Source organism: Aristolochia californica, unplaced genomic scaffold, assembly GCF_029961685.1.
Source record: "Aristolochia californica isolate CCGP_79_NKW_82.1479 unplaced genomic scaffold, dmAriCali1.0.hap1 SCAF_11, whole genome shotgun sequence".
NCBI classification, from domain to species: domain Eukaryota; kingdom Viridiplantae; phylum Streptophyta; class Magnoliopsida; order Piperales; family Aristolochiaceae; genus Aristolochia; species Aristolochia californica.
In genome coordinates, this window is record NW_027181782.1 from 34,950,966 (window position 1) to 34,969,905 (window position 18,940).

An 18,940-nucleotide genomic window follows, 5' to 3' on the forward strand; every position below is an offset into this window, starting at 1 on the left:
ATGATGATTTCTCTTTTATTTTTGAATCTTGGTTTTAGAAATAACAAAAAATATATTGGTTTAATTTGCAAAACTATAGTGAAGTAGAATTGTGGTTATAAGTAAAGACATTTAAAGACATTATTTTAAAAAAATGGTGACTAGCTTTTAGCAAAGAAAGCTTAAAGTACACCATAGGGCATAACATAAAATACAGCCTGGACCAAATCAATTTAGAGGGATAAGATGGCCTACAGGAAAAGGAAACTTTGAATACACCAGCTTTAGCAAGAAGTTTAACTGCTGAATTGGCTGATCTGGGGTGCTCCAACCAATGTGCCATTCTGAACCGAGGTGTGAAATCTAATCAAGATTTTGTTACTTGTATTCATTGATTTACCTCTACTATTGGCTATTGAACTAACGAATATTCATTTCTTTAGGATTCTTTCTCTTTTTGAAGTGGGCTGTGTGTTTATCTTCTTCTGGAATTCTTATAAAATGGAAGCCATGAGATTCTTTTAAACTTTTGGAATTCTTTTAGAAGTAGGCCATATGTCTTTTTTGGATTTCTTCAACCAATTACATCAGCATGATACACATAAATTATGCCTGAGTAAAGTCAAGAATGCATCAAGAATATTCCCTGAAACTGGGGGTTGAACATGGCCACGCAAGCCATTGTATAAATTCTTCCGTTTTTGTTGTTATTGGTAAGTGGTGGAGATGGGGTTTCTGGATTTCATTAATCAGGGATAGCAATGGTGTCTTATATTATTATGTTAAAAAAAATAGTGTCTTATATTCACTATCATTCACAAATTTCAATTCTGTACTGCCAATGTTCTGTTCCCCATTTAGCACATCAGTATTGAGTGGAAAGAACAGAATGTTAGAGTTGGAGAAAACAACTTTGTTGATGCTTTACTGAGTGCTGTTTAGCCATTGGCAGTATTAGATAGAAGCAGCCCGTATTGCACATTGTATCCTTATAGCACTACTTAGCTTGGTTAATCAGTAAGAATTGGAAGAAGGATACAAGTGAATGATTTTATTTGGCATTGTGAAGCAACTAAAGGCCAGTGCCTATTGCAGGTTTTGAAGTTTTGTGCATTGTCTAATCTATGCATCTGACTTTTGATACCAATTTTCTGAATCAATGCAACTGTTTCTTACCTAACCCTACTTCGAATGATCAGGTCTAATGTTATTCTTGCCTCTTTTGTTATCTTTAGAGCCTTGTTGTCTGTGCAACCTTGTATCAACCTAAGCAGTTCTGCAGTCACAATACAGTCAAACATAGCTATGAACTTAAAAAGGAATTTCTTTGGCCAGAATTAACTTTGAGATTTTTGATTTATTAGTATGAGAGCTTTTGGCATAGAGTTAACTTAGAATTTTTTTTTGATTAGTTAGTGAGAGAGGTTTCTGCATAGAGTTAACTTTGATATTTTCGAGTAATTAGTGGGATAGGCTCTGGGACAATGTGTGTGTGTGTGTGTGAACTAATTAGTGTTTGTATTAAAGAATGAAAAAGTACTATTAGGGAGGGAGAAGCAGAGCCTTAGGCTTCAGCAGGAAGAGAACGAATTTCCCATTGTTGCAGATTGATGGAAGTATTTGTTATAATGTATGACTTTCTGGATGGAAGCTTTATCAGAGTGCCTTGTGCTTAGGTTTAAATCCTACTGGTTATGCCCCCTCCCTTATGGGTCTGTTTGGAATCCCATGGAAAAAAAAAAGAAAAAAAAAGAAAATGAGAAATTGAGTTTTATTATTTTCAAAAATAGTTAGTGAAAAGGAGAATTTATTTTTGGGCATAATTATGGTCAAATTCTCATTTTATTTTCTTTTATAAGGGTTCCAAACAGACCATATAGGCTGCGAGGTCCTGGATTTTTGAAATAATAACCATACCTTTAATAAGCTTACCTGGTGAAGGAAAGGAAGAATTTCTGTAGCAATAGAGGAAAAGGATGAATAAGAAAATAAACTTCATCGATGTAGTCATAGATGTGGACATTGCTTTTCTTATTATTTTTTTTTTTTTTTACTTCTTGGAGCCACTAGTACCTTGTTCTTAGCCATATAAACAGATTAGCTTGGTTGATTATCATTTCAATGAAGGAGAAGGACCAAAAACTTACTTCTTCTGAGACAGCTCATCTTACCTGTCAAGTCTCCACGATGACTATGCTCCATAATATCATTATTAGTATGCTGTTGGATAAATGTTAGATTCAAATAACACATGATTAGGCAAGTATAAGTAGGTAAAGATGCTTACTGACAGCAAGAAAGCTGCTGAGCATCTCAACTCCCAACTAATATCTGATAGTCTCTGGCATCTCCCTGTTGGTGTTTTGCTTTGATCATGAAGTCATGGAGCCTGGATCAGCTGCAGCAGGAAATTGAGCTGATATGAAACTAACAAAATTCAAGTGGTGTGGTCAATGGGCTGAAGCTTGGATCCCCACCAAAATGAAGATTTTCCTGGGATTGGAATTTGGAACAGCTGACTTGTCAGATATTCAAGGGAGGGATGATGGTAGTTAGGATGACAACTGAGGTTCCTCTAACCTAGACAGACTTGTTGGGTGCTTTTGACTCTCTTTTTTTTTAATTTGGTAAGGAATTGGTCTTTGATTTGAACTAGGAAAACTTATGATCAATTGACAGAAATCTCAAAAATGGATTTTGCCCAGTATGGATTCAATGCACAGAGTGGTTCAGCTGTAATACCATCACTGAATTTTCTGCTGAGAATAATGAACTCCACAAGAGCAGTCACATCGGCCCATCTGCCTTCATTATTTGCCGAGCTTTGGTGGTTCCTTTGACATTTATTACCCTGCCTATGTTTATCTTCAACATAGCAGTTAGAGTGGTGGGCCCTTTATGGGTCCCAATTAAGGTCCACTTAATTTATATATCGTATAAATCGGTATTCATTACTTTTACATTCTATTAATCGAATATTATATAAATTTATTAATTTAATTATTTTATATTATTTTACATATTATAATTGAAGTAATTAATATTATATAAATATATAATATTTGAATTTTGAGGAGTCGGCGGCAAATCGGAGGTTCCGAATTCGAATGTACTTGTGAGTGAGTGAGTGAGATCGGTTTCTGTAAAAAATATGGGATCCGAGTCTGAGAGTAGGAAATCTGAGGCAGGCATCGCTGCGACGCGAATCTTCCGGAGATGGGAGAGCTTTGGATCGCCGAACGAGCCTTCAAATTTCAATCAATTCCTCTCTGTCAGTCGGTCAGTCTCGCGTCATGGCTTCTTGTGAGTTGTGGGAATCGGGACGTAGAAACAGCTGCCGAAGCAGAAGCAGAGATGATCGCTGAATCACTGTTCCAGATTCTCCCTTTCTCTCTCATTCGTAGTCCGTATCTGCTTCCTCCCCCTTTCTTCGAGATGAGATTTCGGATTTCGATTCTCCAAACTGCAGCTACAAGATATGTTTCGCAATTTGCAAGCTGAATTTATTGATGATTATTATTATCTCGAAATAGCAGATTTGTCGTAGTAGTTAACTCTTTGTTACTAAAATTATGTAGATGTATCAAGTATTTAATTGAAGTAATCGTCATGAAGATTTCAGGTAATCTTCCGAAATGAAAAACAGAGGAGATGGCGGGAGTTGCAGAGCAGAGATAGTATCTCTACAACAAATGGGACCCAGAGCTTTTATTCTCCATGAAAATTGATAGCACGCTGTGACTCATCGTCCAAGATTGACACCCAGCTTCGATATCAGAGAGAAGATCTTCCCTTGGTACCGTGACAGCCTCTCACTTACGTCAGTCAAATCGTTGACTTTCTTCTTTTCTTTTCACTTTAAGAAGTCCCTCGCCGATTCTCTGAGCTTGCATAGAGTTGCGCGAAATTTGACAAAATCTCTGCTTTTGGGGCTTTCGACCGCCGGCCGGTATCTGGAGATCCTTCCCCCGCTGAAATATCTGTTGGCAGTATCGGGGAGATCTGGTTTCCATTTCTCGATTTTCGAGTTCGTGATCTTGGTTTTGATCCGTTCTGGGATTGCTTTAAATCCCCAGCGGATTCTTCTTACAAAGAGCCCAGTTGTCGAGGATTTCCAACTTCGCTTCTGGTCGTGGTTGTTGTGGTGGAGAGAATGTCTGCTTTGGGGTCTTCGTCTCTCCGGGTTGTTGGCGAAAATGGGTCGGGGTCGGAGCTGCTGCATGTTCTGGCTGTGGATGATAGTTCGCTTGACCGGAAGTTGATTGAGAGATTGTTGAAGAGCTCTGCTTACAGAGGTACAAACAAGCTTCTTTTTTCTTCTCTTCTCTTATTTTTTTTCCTAGTTATGATCAAACTTCTGTGAAAGATTCACTGGGGATGTCACGATTTATTTGATCAGAGAAATATTTGGTTCTGTGTAGTGACGACAGTGGATAGTGGGAAGAGAGCTCTGGAATTGTTGGGATTGGGGAATGAGAACAATTACGAGGTACAGAGTCTTCTATCTTCTTCTTTTTCTTCATAGTTTTGTAGTTTCCGGGTTGTAATTAGTTTTCTAAAAGAATTTCTAATTTTTTGTTTTGTTTTTGCAGAAGCCAGAGGTGAACATGATTATTACTGATTACTGTATGCCAGAGATGACAGGATACGATCTTCTGAAAAGAGTAAAGGTGCGTAGAATGCCTCAAAGAATAAAAAATTGTCATGTTCTAAGTCATCAAAAACCCAGTTCATAAGTATTAAAGTTTCTTTCCGCAGGAATCATCCTCCCTCCGAGAAATTCCTGTCGTGATCGTCTCCTCAGAAAATATTCCCACCAGAATCAGCAGGTAAATAAGAAACATAAAAAAAAAACCGAACCTTGGAGCCGATTATTTGTAGAAAGGAATGATTAAAAAAAACTTAACTAGCAGAAACTATGCTTTGGATGATATGCAGATGCTTGGAAGAAGGAGCAGAAGAGTTTCTTTTGAAGCCTCTGCGTGCGTCTGACGTCTCCCGATTACACAGCTGCATGATACGGATGAACACCTTCAGAAGCATCAGCTGATACCGATCGTAAAGACGACTAGAACGAAGAAGAAACTGAATTTTTGTTCTTCATCTGAGACCTTACTTCTTAATAAAAAATTAATCAGATACATTCTCTTGGATTCTATTTTTTGGTGTTCTTTCGAAATATCAGGGATTGTGTCGGAAGCTGACTATGAACTATCCATTTTTTCTTTTTTTTTTTTACTAAACGTGAGCACTGCTGCAGCGAGTAGGAATCGGTGGAAATCTCATTAAAAAATATCAGATGAAGGAGGAAGGAACAAGGAACAAGGACGGAGACTCAATTGACTTACAAAAGTCAATTTTTTTTTTTTCCTTCTGTTTCTGGCAATCGAAGTTCCTCCCCTTGATTCGAATTCCCAGTTGACGTTCACAATGACAATTTAATTCTCTCTGGGTCTCTCCTTGGTGACTTGGTCCATGCTATGTAAAGTCCTTGTAATATTTATGACCGAAAAGCTTCGGAAATCCCTGATATCCATTCCTAGTTAATGCTTAGAAAGTGGGTCAAAAGGGATTCAGGCCATTGCTCCCTTAACGAAGCCCCCGACAGATCGATGTGTTCTTCGTTTGCTTTTTCTTCTTGATCTCCAAACTTTAAAGAAAACCCTTTAAAGGGTAGCTGCATTGACAAAAAAATATTAACTAGTTTCCGACTTCGATTCAGTTCCTCAAAACCTGGATTCCTCCTCGCCAGAAGAGAATTGGTCAAGCTAAGAGGTGAGACTCGCCACTCCAATTCACAGTAGTAATTCCATGCAAATAAGTATCTCTGTATAAAGAATTCAAAGACAATTCATTTCTTAAAACTTAACAGTTGAAAATCGATTTACGATTCACCTTGTTATAATAAAAACTTATTTCCTGAATCTGTTTACAGATCAAAGACGAGCAAAATGAATCTATCATTCATCCAAAAGGGAGTTGAATAATTGAAGCCCAGAGTCGTTGGCATGATTTGTAAGTTGCAACTCTGATAACTTTGTTTAAGATCACAAAAAGATTATGTTACAACAACAGTCACATGAGCCAGCACAATCTCGCCTCCCCCCTGATAAGCGCCATTTGCTCGTCTGGGGACTCGAAGAAGAATGACGTAAAACCATTTGCTGCGAGAGATATGACATACAGTTAAAAGAGAAACTGTGGCTGCTAACAAGATTGAGATAGAGGTGGAGGAATTCATGGTGAAACTATTAACAGCACTTGAGATTGGGCTATGGCTACTGAGAAAGTTATTAGATACTGAAATTGGTAATTTCCAAGAGTAAATGTTTCGATTTACCTGAAGCAAGATGACACACAGGTTCCATTCTCAGTCATTGCCAGCAAGCAATACGAAAAGTTGCTCATCAGTGATTGCTCCAACTATCTCCATCTCCCTCTCCAGGGGAGTTTGGCCTCCAGCATCTCTAATTGTTGGACGTGCACCTCTGTGTGATCAAGCCATTAACAAATGTGAAGGACATAGAATACTAAAAAGAAAAATAAAATGAAAAAAAGAGAAATATCAGAATGATTGATTATCAAGAGTCTTTTAATGGATCAGGCCAATGCAAATCCATCAGTTTTGTATACTACAACTTTGGGCACTAGGGACATGTTCCATACCAGCCCAGTGCATTTATCCAGTTAATTTTTATTTTTTTTGTCATCCAGGCAGTAATAATTCGGTCAGAACTCAACAAATAAAACTGAAGAGTTTTCCAGTCAGAAAGCATTTGGGAACATGGATAACTTGCACTAGTAGATTACAATTTTCAGAAACCTAGAACATCAAGGTAAAAGCTGATGAATGCTTTCACTGCAGGACAGCTTCCTCACCTTCTAAGCAGATACTTGGTCAAAGACTCATTCCTCAAGGCAATACAATGGTGGACTGGAGTCCTCCCATGGAAATCCTGCTTATTTACGTCTGCACCAAATTGTAGAAGCAGTTCTACCATAACAAAATCTCCTCCATGACATGCCAAATGAAGCAAGGACCAACCTTGGAGACAGCTCGATGGATTCCCCGAATCCTTAATTCTTGAACAACTCATGGGATCATACAGCTTATCTTTGCGGCGATTATTCTGCTGATCTGGCTCTTCAGCTGGGTGAGACAAATCATCCGCATTCACCACATCATAACTTGTGTTTGGTTTTGCATCAGACATCACAAGGAGGCGATATGCAGCTCTTATATCACCAGTCCTCACTGCTTCCCAGACGGCGGTGGCATGGGAGGTAGTATCAGATTCTGGTGCTCTTTTGACAATTAGCAATTTATCCACATACTGCAAACATTGTAAATGAAAATGCTCAAAAAATAAAGAACAGGCAACTAAGAAAACAGTCACCAATCATATAAAGAAAATGTTTTTTTTTTTTTTTTTTGACAAATCTAGCAAGAAATGTGCCTAAGCAAGTACTGTACCTTGGACTGAATGTATTTTTCCTTCCTTGAGAAAGCGTCTTTTGGACCAGGTTTTATGACAGATATACTATTTGATTCATCCTTCCTGTTCAAAAATAGGAAGATGAAAAATAAAAAAATGAAAAAAATTGCATGAAGTGTAAGTCACGAATTCGACATAAATACTCAATTCACATTCTACAATGAGCACAAACCATGACAATAATATAATACTTTGCAATATGAGGCACTCTACAAGGAAGGTGCAACAATTTTATGTAGGATAAATTTTGTGCAGTGACACAAATTTCCTCAAGAGAAGTGAATGTACAAGAAGCAAAAGAGGCAACTTGTACTGGGGGGAATACATTTACATAAAAGACCACCTAAGGAAATTACAAAACAAATTGTTGCCCTGAAACTCCACTTCTTGCCATGGGAGCCGGCTTCCATAGGTGCATGGTCCAAAACAATCTGAGTTTTAACACTAACATCTACACCTCACTAATACATACAACATATCTGAAAACCCCCAGTTTCACTTTGACACCTAAGCTGCCTAAAAAAAAATCATTAGAATCAAAGATCAGAACTGGTTGAAAGCCGAGCCGAGCCGAGCCAAGCCACACCACAATGGCTGTATGGGATCCACAAGTTACAATAAAATGGATTATCTGAGACTCATACCTTTTTGTCTTAATGTTGACTAAACACACATATTAGACACTACCTGCCTGAGACTTGAACCCAAAACCCTCAGGATAGCAATCTCTACCCCCTCCGCCACAACCCCCCCACAAAAAAATAAAATAAAATGCCATTGAGCACTCATACATGTACAATATATTGAACGCAAAGAAGTGTTTGGGTAGCTCTGGAGTAAAAATAGTCTTCAAAATACTTGAGAAGCTAGATCTTCAGTATAAGAAGAACAGTTAACATAATTTAGTCCACAAGAAGACAAATTACCCTTGATCCTGAGCTTCAAGCAGGTCCTCCCACACAGAATTACAAAAGTCATTACCCAAGATACGAAACAAGTCCAAGATGGTGGGTTCCCAAACCTTGACATCTAATGTAAGAGATCTTACCTGCATTTGAAGAGGAAAATTTAGATAATATTTTGATTAGAGGTTGACAATAATGATACAAATTATTAGTGAAAATAGTTTCATATATGTGTAAGAAAATTGTCCAATGAGTTTGTACCCATTATCTATATTTTCCATGTCTCAAACCCATTAGTTCTATAAATAAGTATTAAGACAATTGTTGGTGTATCTCCTTAGTGACTAGTTATTTTGAAATGGAACCAAACCCAATCTTAACATAATTAATTAGCTATTACTTGAAATTATTACTGTTTCTGCCACCGCCACTAATATCAATATCGTGAGAATTAGAACAGTCATTGCACTGGTAGCATAGGTGGCTCAAGTTGAATCTGATTCAATTAGGTCAAAAACTGGTTGAATAGGAACAACATCCTAATATATACCAAAGGAAAGTAAGTGGAGGGAAAGGGCCTGGGGTCAAGAGAGGACAGTGCCCCCACATCCAAAGAAGGGAGGACCCACTTGAAGTGAGCCGTTCAACACTTACTGTTATTTTAAATCTCACTACCTCATTACCATTATCACTCACTGTAAGCCAACTAAGTAAATATTGATGACAGGAAGCTGTATTGAACATGTTAGATGGTAATCAAGGTGTACCTACTTTTGAGATATGAACTCCAAGATTCCGGTGCACACCAGAGCACTCAATACACATCAGAATTCCAAGATTTAATGAGGCCCAATCAGGTTCGGGAGAACTACATTCAGCGCATATATTATTTCCAGGAATTTCCCTGAGCATTCTGGAAACATTATCATGTGTTTTCCGTTGACTTTCATCCTCTGATCTCTCACTACAGTTATTACCATCAGATAGTAAAGATTCAGTGCCACCAGCTTCTGCAGACCCATTATTATCACCGTCTGCTCGCACAGTAAGCTGCTATATTATCCACCTGAACTCTTGTTAGTAAACACTTGCATTTATATGAACATTTAGATAAGTGCAATCACTCAACTTCAACAAGGGTGGCAAATAAAAGCTCAACCTGCTCTTGAAGAGGAGAAGTTATAAGGGATGCAATAACTCCAGTGATTTTATCAACCCAATCTTTCCTCTCAGCTCCATTCTCAGCCTGTAAAAATAAGATACCAAGAAAACATTCAAATATTTCCCACAGGATCCACCAAGTGAAAAATGGCCGACCTTATTGGCAAGTCAAAATGGGACATGCACCATCAGCAAGTGCCCATATATCACTTCATGCCCATGACCCATCACTATTCTGCTAATCAAGTTAGCTGTTTTTCTGTCTGGAATCATGACACATATTGCCTGGTAATGTAGGGTAAGACCCCTGAAAGAGTTTAATAGCTAGAAACAGAAATGAGTATGTCACCTGCAAAGTTATGATCTTCAGAGGGGATATTATTCTAAAACAAAACCGAAGATCACTCTGTTCTGCATCCATCTTTATTGTAGAGGTACGAAGATCAACTGTATGGCACCCAAGGGTTTCCTCACCCTGAGATGCTGCCCTGTTGTGGTTGAATCTGAATCTACCAAACATGCCACTACTATGCTCAGGTGCACCGGTCGAATGGAGAGAATTAGCTACCTAAAGAAAATTTAAAAAATACAATAACTTGTCAATAAAGAATGTTTAATTTCTCACAAAAAAAAAAAAATCCATATTCTAGTTAAAAACTAGGCCTTTTTTTTTTTTTGTTTACTCATAAATCTCCTTTTACTAGAATAGTTTACAGTCATTGTAAAATGAACAGTGTAAACAGCAAAAAATATTGTCCGATAATTTTTTATATAGTCACAAATGTCATTTGGCATATCCATTTATCCCATAAATAAGTAGAGTTACTTTCAAAATTAGTCCTCTTAGTTGTAAATAAACTTATTTATTCTAGTCCAGGTAAATTTAGTTATTAATAGTTAGGCACAATGAATTTGACCATAACCAAATCAATATAATTAGTTGTTGAGAAGAAGCAGCATGTGTGGAAGCTGACAGTTCCTTGAAATGAATATTGCAAGCAGAGAAGGACAATGGCCAATAAATTTATAAAACCAAAAATGTCATTAGGCACATTCATTTATCCACAAATATGGGGAGTTTCTTCACAATTAGTACCCTATAGTTGTAATAAGATTATTTATTGTAAGTACAGGTAAATTAAGTTATTAATTAATTGGTACAATATATTTGACAATAACCAAATGAATATGCTGTAACGAGTTATAGAGAAGAAGCAGTATGTGCAGAAGCTGATTGTATCTGCATCTTCTCACTATAAGCAGTTAAATTTTTGGCAGTATCCATGACTTCCCTCTTTACACAAACTAAATTATCTACTTGAAACAGATATATTCTTGTCACCGTTTAACAATCAGCATTTTGCATATTAATTTAAATTTAAATTATTATTAATACATCATTATAGATCATTCTTGCCACAGGCATGCTTGCAAGTCTTAAAAGAAGTACAAAAAAATTAATCATAAACTACAAAGCATACCGAAGTCTTGCTCCACTTAGTTCTATAATAGTTCAAACTGCCATGACTGTCAAGTACAAAGAACCTTCTTCTCCAATCTCCCCTCAGACCTGAAGATCTCTTCAGGAGATATCCTTCCTTGATAGTTTCAACCTTCAAAAAGATGAATTCACACATACGTAAGTAGACATTTGCAAAACAGCAATTAAAAAGTGTAACAACCTGATTGGTTTAAAGCAAGTCAATAGAAAAGTAGACACCCTTACATTTCAATAAAAAAAAAAACCTTGTATTATAAAACCTCCTAGCACAGCAGCATGAATTGCATAAGATTGGTTAGTCCATAATGCCTTTTTTTCAAAGTTTTATAAAGATTCTACCAATAAAATCTAAGCAACTAGTCTGCCAAACAAGATTTACCTTTCCATTTGCAGTAGACTGCATCAACGCTTCAATGTCTTTGTAAGAACTCATACCAACAAAATGGATACCGTCTCCACTAGTTGAAGACTCCGCAGCGCTGAATTTATTCAAATTTTCCAGCTCCACTTGGGTTCTGTACTCCTGAATTCTCTTTGCAAGTTTATCTTGCTCATCAACGGCCATCTCTTTTGATTGTTGTACAAATGTCAACACCTGACAACAGATAGACAAGTGCTGTTTAATTCAGAGAGGACATAAGACTGGTGGTAGGACTGAATGTATCCCCAAAAAGGTTTTCATTTAAATTTATAACGCAGACAAGTGGTAAGACTGAAGGTATCTCCCATAATATGCATTCAAATATTGCTGGTCTTTTCTCAGCAATAAAAAGACAACGACAATTAAAAAAAAAAACTGCTGCATGGAATTCAGAGAGGATGTATCAACCTGGTGAATGTAAGGTTCCATCTGGCTCAGCATTTCATATCCCTGAAGAGCACCATAAATAAATGAACGGACAAAAGACTATGAATGTTTTAGCCAAACAGATAAGGCAATTTTGAAACATACCAGCTTAAAATATCTCAAATGAGCATCCATGACAGCACTAATTGACTCCAAAAATAAAAATTTCTTCTTTGCTTCAATGTTTGTGAGAGAAGTAACCTGCATTCCTAAGAATCTGAGATTAAGAGTTGTAAAGACTGATAAATTTAAGTTCGCTGAAGAGACAATGAAACAACAAAGGTATAGCACATACTAAATGAAAGCGGCACCGCTCAAATGATGACTTTGAATTATGAAGATCCTGCACCAAAGAAAAAAACACCAAATAGAATAAAAATAACCTTAAAAAACACCCAAACTAAAGGCTAATATGGACCATCCTAATTGTAAAAGCAAAAAAAACAGAACAAAACCTTGCCTCTTCTAGTCCAGCAACAACTTCTGCACGTGTCCCCTTCTTTATTGACATGAATTTTTCTCGTGCCTATGCATAATGTTCTAAAGATTAAAGTTTTAAGCCTTAAAATGAATAAAAAGAAGGAAGACACACAGAAAAATGTTCACATAAATCAGAATCTACTGATGACAGCCTCTCAGAAAACATGTGATTAATTTTTTAAAAGGTTAGCAGATAACCTAATTATAACTGTTTTATTCCATAAAAGTATCTTTCTAAAGGCAAGACATCAAATGCTTACTACCATCAGATGAGATAATAGAGGATCACAGCAAAGTCATATAATTGGAAAAAAGATAATTGTGCTGTCAAATAAAAAATCTTCAACATTCCTTGTGTCCTTTCAAAGAGCAGTAAGTAGAACCTATTAAGACTACCTGATCATATGCAAGTGAAGCTTTGTCAAAGCGCCTACGCGAATCCTACAAATTTCAAAGTTAATAAGCATTTTTAGTTCAAAAATAATAAAGACATTTCTAGGTGATGAAAGATAGTAAAATAAGGGTATTTCTGTAATTAAGCTAAGAGTTTTAGTCATGCATACATGAGGGGCAGCTTAGCAATTTGTTTTCATGTTCTGTTTCATAGAGTTGTTGAGGGCATAATTGTCCATTGTTTTGCAATTAGACCGAAAGGAAGTTAGGTCGTGAGTTGACCACAACTCATGCAATTAGGGATACAAGAAGCTGCTTCTCTCATATTCTCTCTTCACATCTTCTCTCAAAATCATATTTTTATCCCTTTACATTAAGTAACTTGGGACAGCCTCCTCTTGACTTCTTTTTTTTTAAATGCTACAATGATACAGTTCGTGGTTCAGTGAAGTTTACAGAGTCCGAAAATTACATCATGGGATGTGAAAGTGGACAACTGTAAAAACACTGGTGCCATCTGAACATTTGATAATTACCGGGCAATATGGCCAGTTTGTATCTCTGTATCAGCCTGTATGGCTGATGCAGGACCGAGTCAGGACCATTGGAAACCGGTATATCTGATACATGATAAATGATGAACTTGATCATTTTGAAATTCCATACAAAAGAAAGATAGAATCACCTTTGCATCTTGTAATTCAATATTCATGAATAGTGCCAATCGATCAATTAACATATGCTCCACCTGTTATATGAGAGGCTCACATTTAGGGACCATTTAACCCTAGGTTGTGGCAGACAGACGTGAACTTCAAGGCACTTACTTGTGAACGGAGAAGTTCCTTATGAGAAGCAAGCTCACGAAATGCAGTAGTGAATTTAGACATAACAGGGCCTGATAAAAGCATATCATATAAAGTCAAACAACAGGAACAACAATAATGATAACAATAAAAACGAAGAAGAAGATAAAATTATGATAATGAGGGAGCTTTTCTGTTTATAACACATTGAGAAAGAGATTTCATTAAGAGGTAAAGCTACAACATTCTCCCACAGGAGAAACAAAAAATTAGATTTAAATCATAGAAGACAATACACTATACAATGAAACACACACACAAAAAAAAAAAAAAAAAAGCTAAGCATGCAGTAAGGTATTTTTGAAAACAAGTTGTTGATGGCCATTCCTAGCGAAGGAATCAGCCAGACAATTTGCACTTCAAAGAGATTAAAGAAAAGAGATGGAAGTGGATCTACATAGACCCACCATCTCATCAAATAAACGCAAAAGACCCTAAGCAGATTTCTTCCCAGAAACCAAACTGAAAAAAACTACAGCCTAAAACCCAATAGAAGGGCCAGAAACTCTACTTCCAGGAAGTCACACTGACCAAAGTGCAGAAAAACAAGAATAATCCTAGTAGATTCCCCTAAACATCAGCAAACAAGTATTCTCTTGTTAATATAAATACATCTTTATAAAAAAAATAAAAAAATAGATTCCCGAAAACAGCACGATTGGCAGGATTACCCTTGAAGCAGCGGGTAGCAAGTTAAACTTTGGTATTTCCTAGACTAAAACAAAAAGGGAAGAAAATGCTTTCCCCAACAAACCCACCAACTGAAGACTGAGCTTTAACCCTAAAAAAGATTACCAATTAATGTGTTTCACGCATTATTTGTGAAAAAAGGTGTTTTATCAAATAAATTATTTTTATCAGCTCTTAGTTGGGGTTAGGTCAACCCCCTCTTCCTGTGAATGCATTAGTTCATAAGCAGATCTTTAACCTCCTCTTGAATCATGTCAGAATTATCAATTTACCTTGTTTTAAACTTTTTCTTCTGAAATATAGAGAGATTATATCAATAGAGAAAGAAAGAGTACATTTACAAAACGGCAATGCACAGAAGAGAGATAGAAAGAGAGAGAGGCTGCTCAATCAAGTGAATAATTTAAAGATGTTTTCGTTTATTATCATTCTTAGAACATTGAAACTGTCATGACTCTCCAATCAATCCTGGCACACTACACACAATTATAACCAGTTATCTGGCTTTTTTCCCCTTTCAACTTTTGATTTTTCTCTATGTTTTTATTGGCCAGAAAAAGAAAACAAAATATTGATACCTATTTTCAAACACTTCAACTAGAGATGGTTCAAGCAAAGTTTGCAAAAGATACCCCAGCCCACAAGACAACACCCTGCCCCCCAAAACAAAACCCTGACCCCCACATGGTGGAATTTTAACCCTAAACCCTTCCTACACCTGCATAACAAAAAAATACCATTCCATTTGGCCCCTCTTGTTTCAACCTAATATTTTCTGAATTTTCTTTTATAAATTGATTTTTTTTTTAAATGTGATAATATTTAAAAAACATTTGGTGATAAATTTATCAAAAAAAAAGCTAGAAAAGGCTAAGAGGGTGCACAATGCTCACAATAAGGTGTTGGAGAAAAGAACCCTCTTTAGCTAAGCTATCTGCCAAGTCGTTGGCAGACAGTACATGAGTCCAAGAAATCAGAAGAAAACCACAAAGATCAAGAATCCACTCTTGTAAAGAACTAAACTGCCAGGGGACACTGCTAGTCTTTTTCCCACCACCCAATCACCAACACAGATACTACTTCAACCACAGTCGCTGCTCTTGAAATGCTACAGGAAAACCTTAATTTTCATGAGAACTTCGAGTCAACCACACTCAAAGAACCAGAGAAAGTGCCCCAGACTTCTCCCATACTGTTCCTGAACACACCTCTACAAACCCCCGGCCCAGGGCTGCCCCAAGAACTGCTGTCAGGGTTAAATTTGATTACGCCAAGAGGAGGCAGCTGTGAAGGGGCCACTCTCACATGATGAGGAAGGGAAAGGCCAGTATAATTGCCCAATCTCTTAGAATGATGGCAGGCGAGGTATCCAGAAAATCAGCTTCCATATGAAGCCCAGAGATGACATTGGAGATCATCTTTTCAACAAGATCCTTGTAGGAAGAACACTTCCTGGAGATGACTCTAGAGTCCTTTCTTTCCAAATGATCCAGAAAATGAAGAGGCAGCAAGATTTCCACATAAGCTTGTCGGGACAGGGAAGGGGAAAGGCAAGGGCTTGGGAGATGAAATCTTGAAATGCCGTGGGCATGCAAAAGCTCATAATGAATAGGCCGAGAATATAAGACCAGAGGCTAGTGGCAGTAGGATAATGCAGAAGAATGGGCTCTATGAATTCCTGGCAGTGGCCACAGAGCTTGCAAAGGGGATTCAGACTGGGCATACCTTGTCTCATCAAACCGTCCACTCTTGAAATTTTACTGCTGAGCACACTCCAGAGAAAAAATAAATCATAAAACATATTTAAGAAACAGTATGTCATTAGATAGTTAAACTCTATCAAATCATGTTGTATTAAAATTTGAAATATTTTTGAAGAGTGAGGAATATAAACGCAGCCAATACTTGATCCAGCCTCCTTTTTCTGTATATGACTTCTTTTTCCATAATTTACATGGGAAGATTTGCAAAACCATATCAGTGACCTCAAGAGAGTAAACCAGAACTTGTCACTTCTAAAAAGGATATTGTTTTCCTGCCCCATGCTATCCCTAATTTCAATTGCACTTAGCTCCAGTCGTGAAAGGACAATTTACAATTTTGAGCTACTTATCAACAAGACACAAACGTGCGTGCATGCATGAGCAACTATTGGGACCCCAAGAAGAATATAAAACAGATAAGAAGAAACGCTGAACCACCTCCTATAGACACACTGAGAGGATCCTCATGATCACTTCCAAACGCTTCCAAGGAATCTGCAAAGAAATAGTCTCCATCAAAACCCTCTCCAAGTGCTCCCCTGCATGGATGAAAGGAAAAAATGTTATAACCTTCTATAAACAACTTAAGCATTTAATGGGACAATGTTCCCCTACATGCACCAATGTCAATGAAATGTTATCATAGATTAATGAGCTTCTGAGTGGCATGAATATAAGTCAAGTTTAAGAACTTGTATGCACCGTGCTTTGAACATGGTAATAACTCTTAAGAAAATCACTCCAAGATCTGCAAATTCGGCAGCAGATGTGCTTGCCAAGCAGGGAGCGTTCCTTCAATCTCTTGTTGTTAGGGTTCTGCTGCCTCTTCCTTTGTAATTTTTCTCTTGTTAATATAATACATCTTTATCAAAAAAAAAAAAAAAATACTCCTACGAAAATCATGATGCAAACAGGTAGACAAAGTGAAACAATCAAAGCACTGCTTCATGCAATTGAAATTCAAAGATTAGACTCTTTACCTGCCATATTAGTTAAATTACAACCAAATCAAAAAAAGTATTAGATATGGCTTAAAATAATGCATAATCAAGATAAAGTTTAACAGTTGCATCTAAATTTAAAATGCACGCGACTGAAGATCCATGCAAACTTCATCCCAAATACTCAGCTAGTTATAGCAAATACTAAAGATCAAAAAGTATACAACCGAAGGCCACAACAACATCTAAAAACCAAACTAAAAGTTTCATTATCCTGTTTCTTTTCTTCCCTTTATTTTCCAAGTAAAAAAATAGTGATTGATCAACTTCTAGCAGAAACTGCAAACCCAGAAACTGTTGATTGATCGACTTCAAATGCAAATTTAAGAAACTGAAATTAGCGAATTTTTTTCTAGAATCACCGAATACAGTAAGAATGAAAGAGGTCAGACTTACATTAATTTTTTACATCCTTTGCTGAACTTTTGGCACCGTTCTTTCAATTCCTCCATGGAATGCTCTAGTGTGTATAACTGCTACATGCAATATAAAAGACATAATATTGGAACTCAAATTATGCTAATGAAATCTACATCAGCAATATCTACATAAATCCAATCAAATAAATAGAAAAGAAAACCAATCCACTTTTGTAAACCAAAATTACCACCCTCTTGTTAAAAAGGGATCAGTAAGTTCAATAAAGTAGACTGAAGCCGACCATCAATCCTTTAAAAGCAAGTGGTAAAAGGTAATTTTATTGAAGTAGTAAAAACTATTCCAACTTGTGAACTAGAGAGTGCTAGAACCAGTAAAATATACTAGGGGAGCAACACTATTTCATGCTTTACGCTAGTTACTGCAACAAAGTCCAGCCAACTTGTTGTCTTCTATCAGCATATGATAGAAAGAAAGAGCATCAGTCATACTACTGATACAGAGAAATTGACACCAGACCTGTGGGAGATTTATTTTTTTGTTGGAAAATGAACTTGTTTGTGCAATGTGTACGCAATATGAATGCTTGAAATTTTGGATACGAAAGAAAGTCAAAGACCCATAAATCTTAATGTTGGATTTCATTTTTTCTCACTGTTCATAGTGTTATCACAGTCCGCGCTTCACAACAGAATTTCCCATTTAAAATAAATTGGAAAAGCAGACAGTTCTGAAAACCACCAATCCGAGATGCTAATTACCAGTTAATGGCGTCGTCACAACTCCATAACTTTCCATCAAAATAAGCAATTTATACGTATAATGTAAAATTGGAAGTCCAAATAAACATGAACGATCAGAGCAATTTAACGTCTGAAGGTTGCAAATTCGAGAAACGAAGTAAGGGAAGACAAGGAAAGACCACGCGATTGAGTCCCCATGCTGCCACGTAGGAGCCCCAAAATGTTTTCATCGAAACGGGTCGAGGCAAACATCTCGATTTCGATTTGGGATTTTCCCACCTACCTGTTTCCGGAACATAGGCGAATCTTCGAGCTTGGCGAAGGCCGCCATTTTTGCTGTGCACAGGGGGGAAAGCGAATCTCTTTGCCAAGCCCTGTTTCCTTACTCTGAGATGACTGGGTCGCTGAAAATTAAATGCGTCGTCGCACGTAAGACTTGATGAAGCTGTTTTTAAGGGAGATCTGGAAAGGAGCAGAGGAAGGTAAAAAAGGGCAGTGGCAAGGGGCAGGGCGAAGAAGAAAAAAAACACATTCGCCTTGTCCTAATTTGAGATGGCACTAGGCGAGAGACAACCGTGCCGCAAATGACAAGGCCCCCCAGTGCGCTGCGCTGACCATCGTCTGTATTTATATTCTCCAACATTAAACCAATAACAACTGAGTAAGCCAGTTCATGAAGATATGAATAAATTATCAATCTTTCTCTTGGATTTCGTCAAGGTATCAATACTCAATGA

General features: G+C 37.1%; 2 protein-coding genes across 3 annotated transcripts; one reads left to right on the forward strand and one right to left on the reverse strand.

The window, feature by feature from the left end:
- The first annotated feature begins 3,310 nt into the window (after nucleotides 1-3,310).
- On the forward strand, nucleotides 3,311-5,502 carry LOC137944993 (two-component response regulator ORR3-like). The gene is made up of 5 exons (XM_068790836.1): nucleotides 3,311-4,274; nucleotides 4,401-4,468; nucleotides 4,572-4,649; nucleotides 4,738-4,808; nucleotides 4,918-5,502. The coding sequence occupies exons 1-5, from the start codon at nucleotides 4,133-4,135 to the stop codon at nucleotides 5,027-5,029; spliced, it is 471 nt and encodes a 156-aa protein (XP_068646937.1). The 5' UTR covers nucleotides 3,311-4,132; the 3' UTR covers nucleotides 5,030-5,502.
- Nucleotides 5,503-5,853: 351 nt separating this feature from the next.
- LOC137944992 (ADP-ribosylation factor GTPase-activating protein AGD2-like) lies at nucleotides 5,854-18,764 on the reverse strand. 2 transcript variants are annotated; one of them, XM_068790833.1, is made up of 20 exons: nucleotides 18,487-18,764; nucleotides 17,479-17,555; nucleotides 16,520-16,620; nucleotides 13,590-13,660; nucleotides 13,448-13,510; nucleotides 12,766-12,810; nucleotides 12,350-12,415; nucleotides 12,185-12,232; nucleotides 11,995-12,090; nucleotides 11,872-11,913; nucleotides 11,422-11,637; nucleotides 11,023-11,154; nucleotides 9,891-10,109; nucleotides 9,540-9,626; nucleotides 9,152-9,430; nucleotides 8,402-8,523; nucleotides 7,454-7,538; nucleotides 6,859-7,313; nucleotides 6,320-6,467; nucleotides 5,854-6,143 (listed from the first exon to the last, which is right to left on the reverse strand). In XM_068790833.1, the coding sequence occupies exons 1-19, from the start codon at nucleotides 18,532-18,534 to the stop codon at nucleotides 6,350-6,352; spliced, it is 2,370 nt and encodes a 789-aa protein (XP_068646934.1). In that variant the 5' UTR covers nucleotides 18,535-18,764; the 3' UTR covers nucleotides 5,854-6,143; nucleotides 6,320-6,349. The 2 variants fall into 2 exon arrangements, with proteins under 2 accessions (XP_068646934.1, XP_068646936.1); XM_068790835.1 differs by lacking the exons at nucleotides 13,448-13,510; nucleotides 13,590-13,660; nucleotides 16,520-16,620; nucleotides 17,479-17,555; nucleotides 18,487-18,764 and having other exon boundaries at nucleotides 12,350-12,429; nucleotides 12,766-12,789.
- Nucleotides 18,765-18,940: the final 176 nt, after the last annotated feature.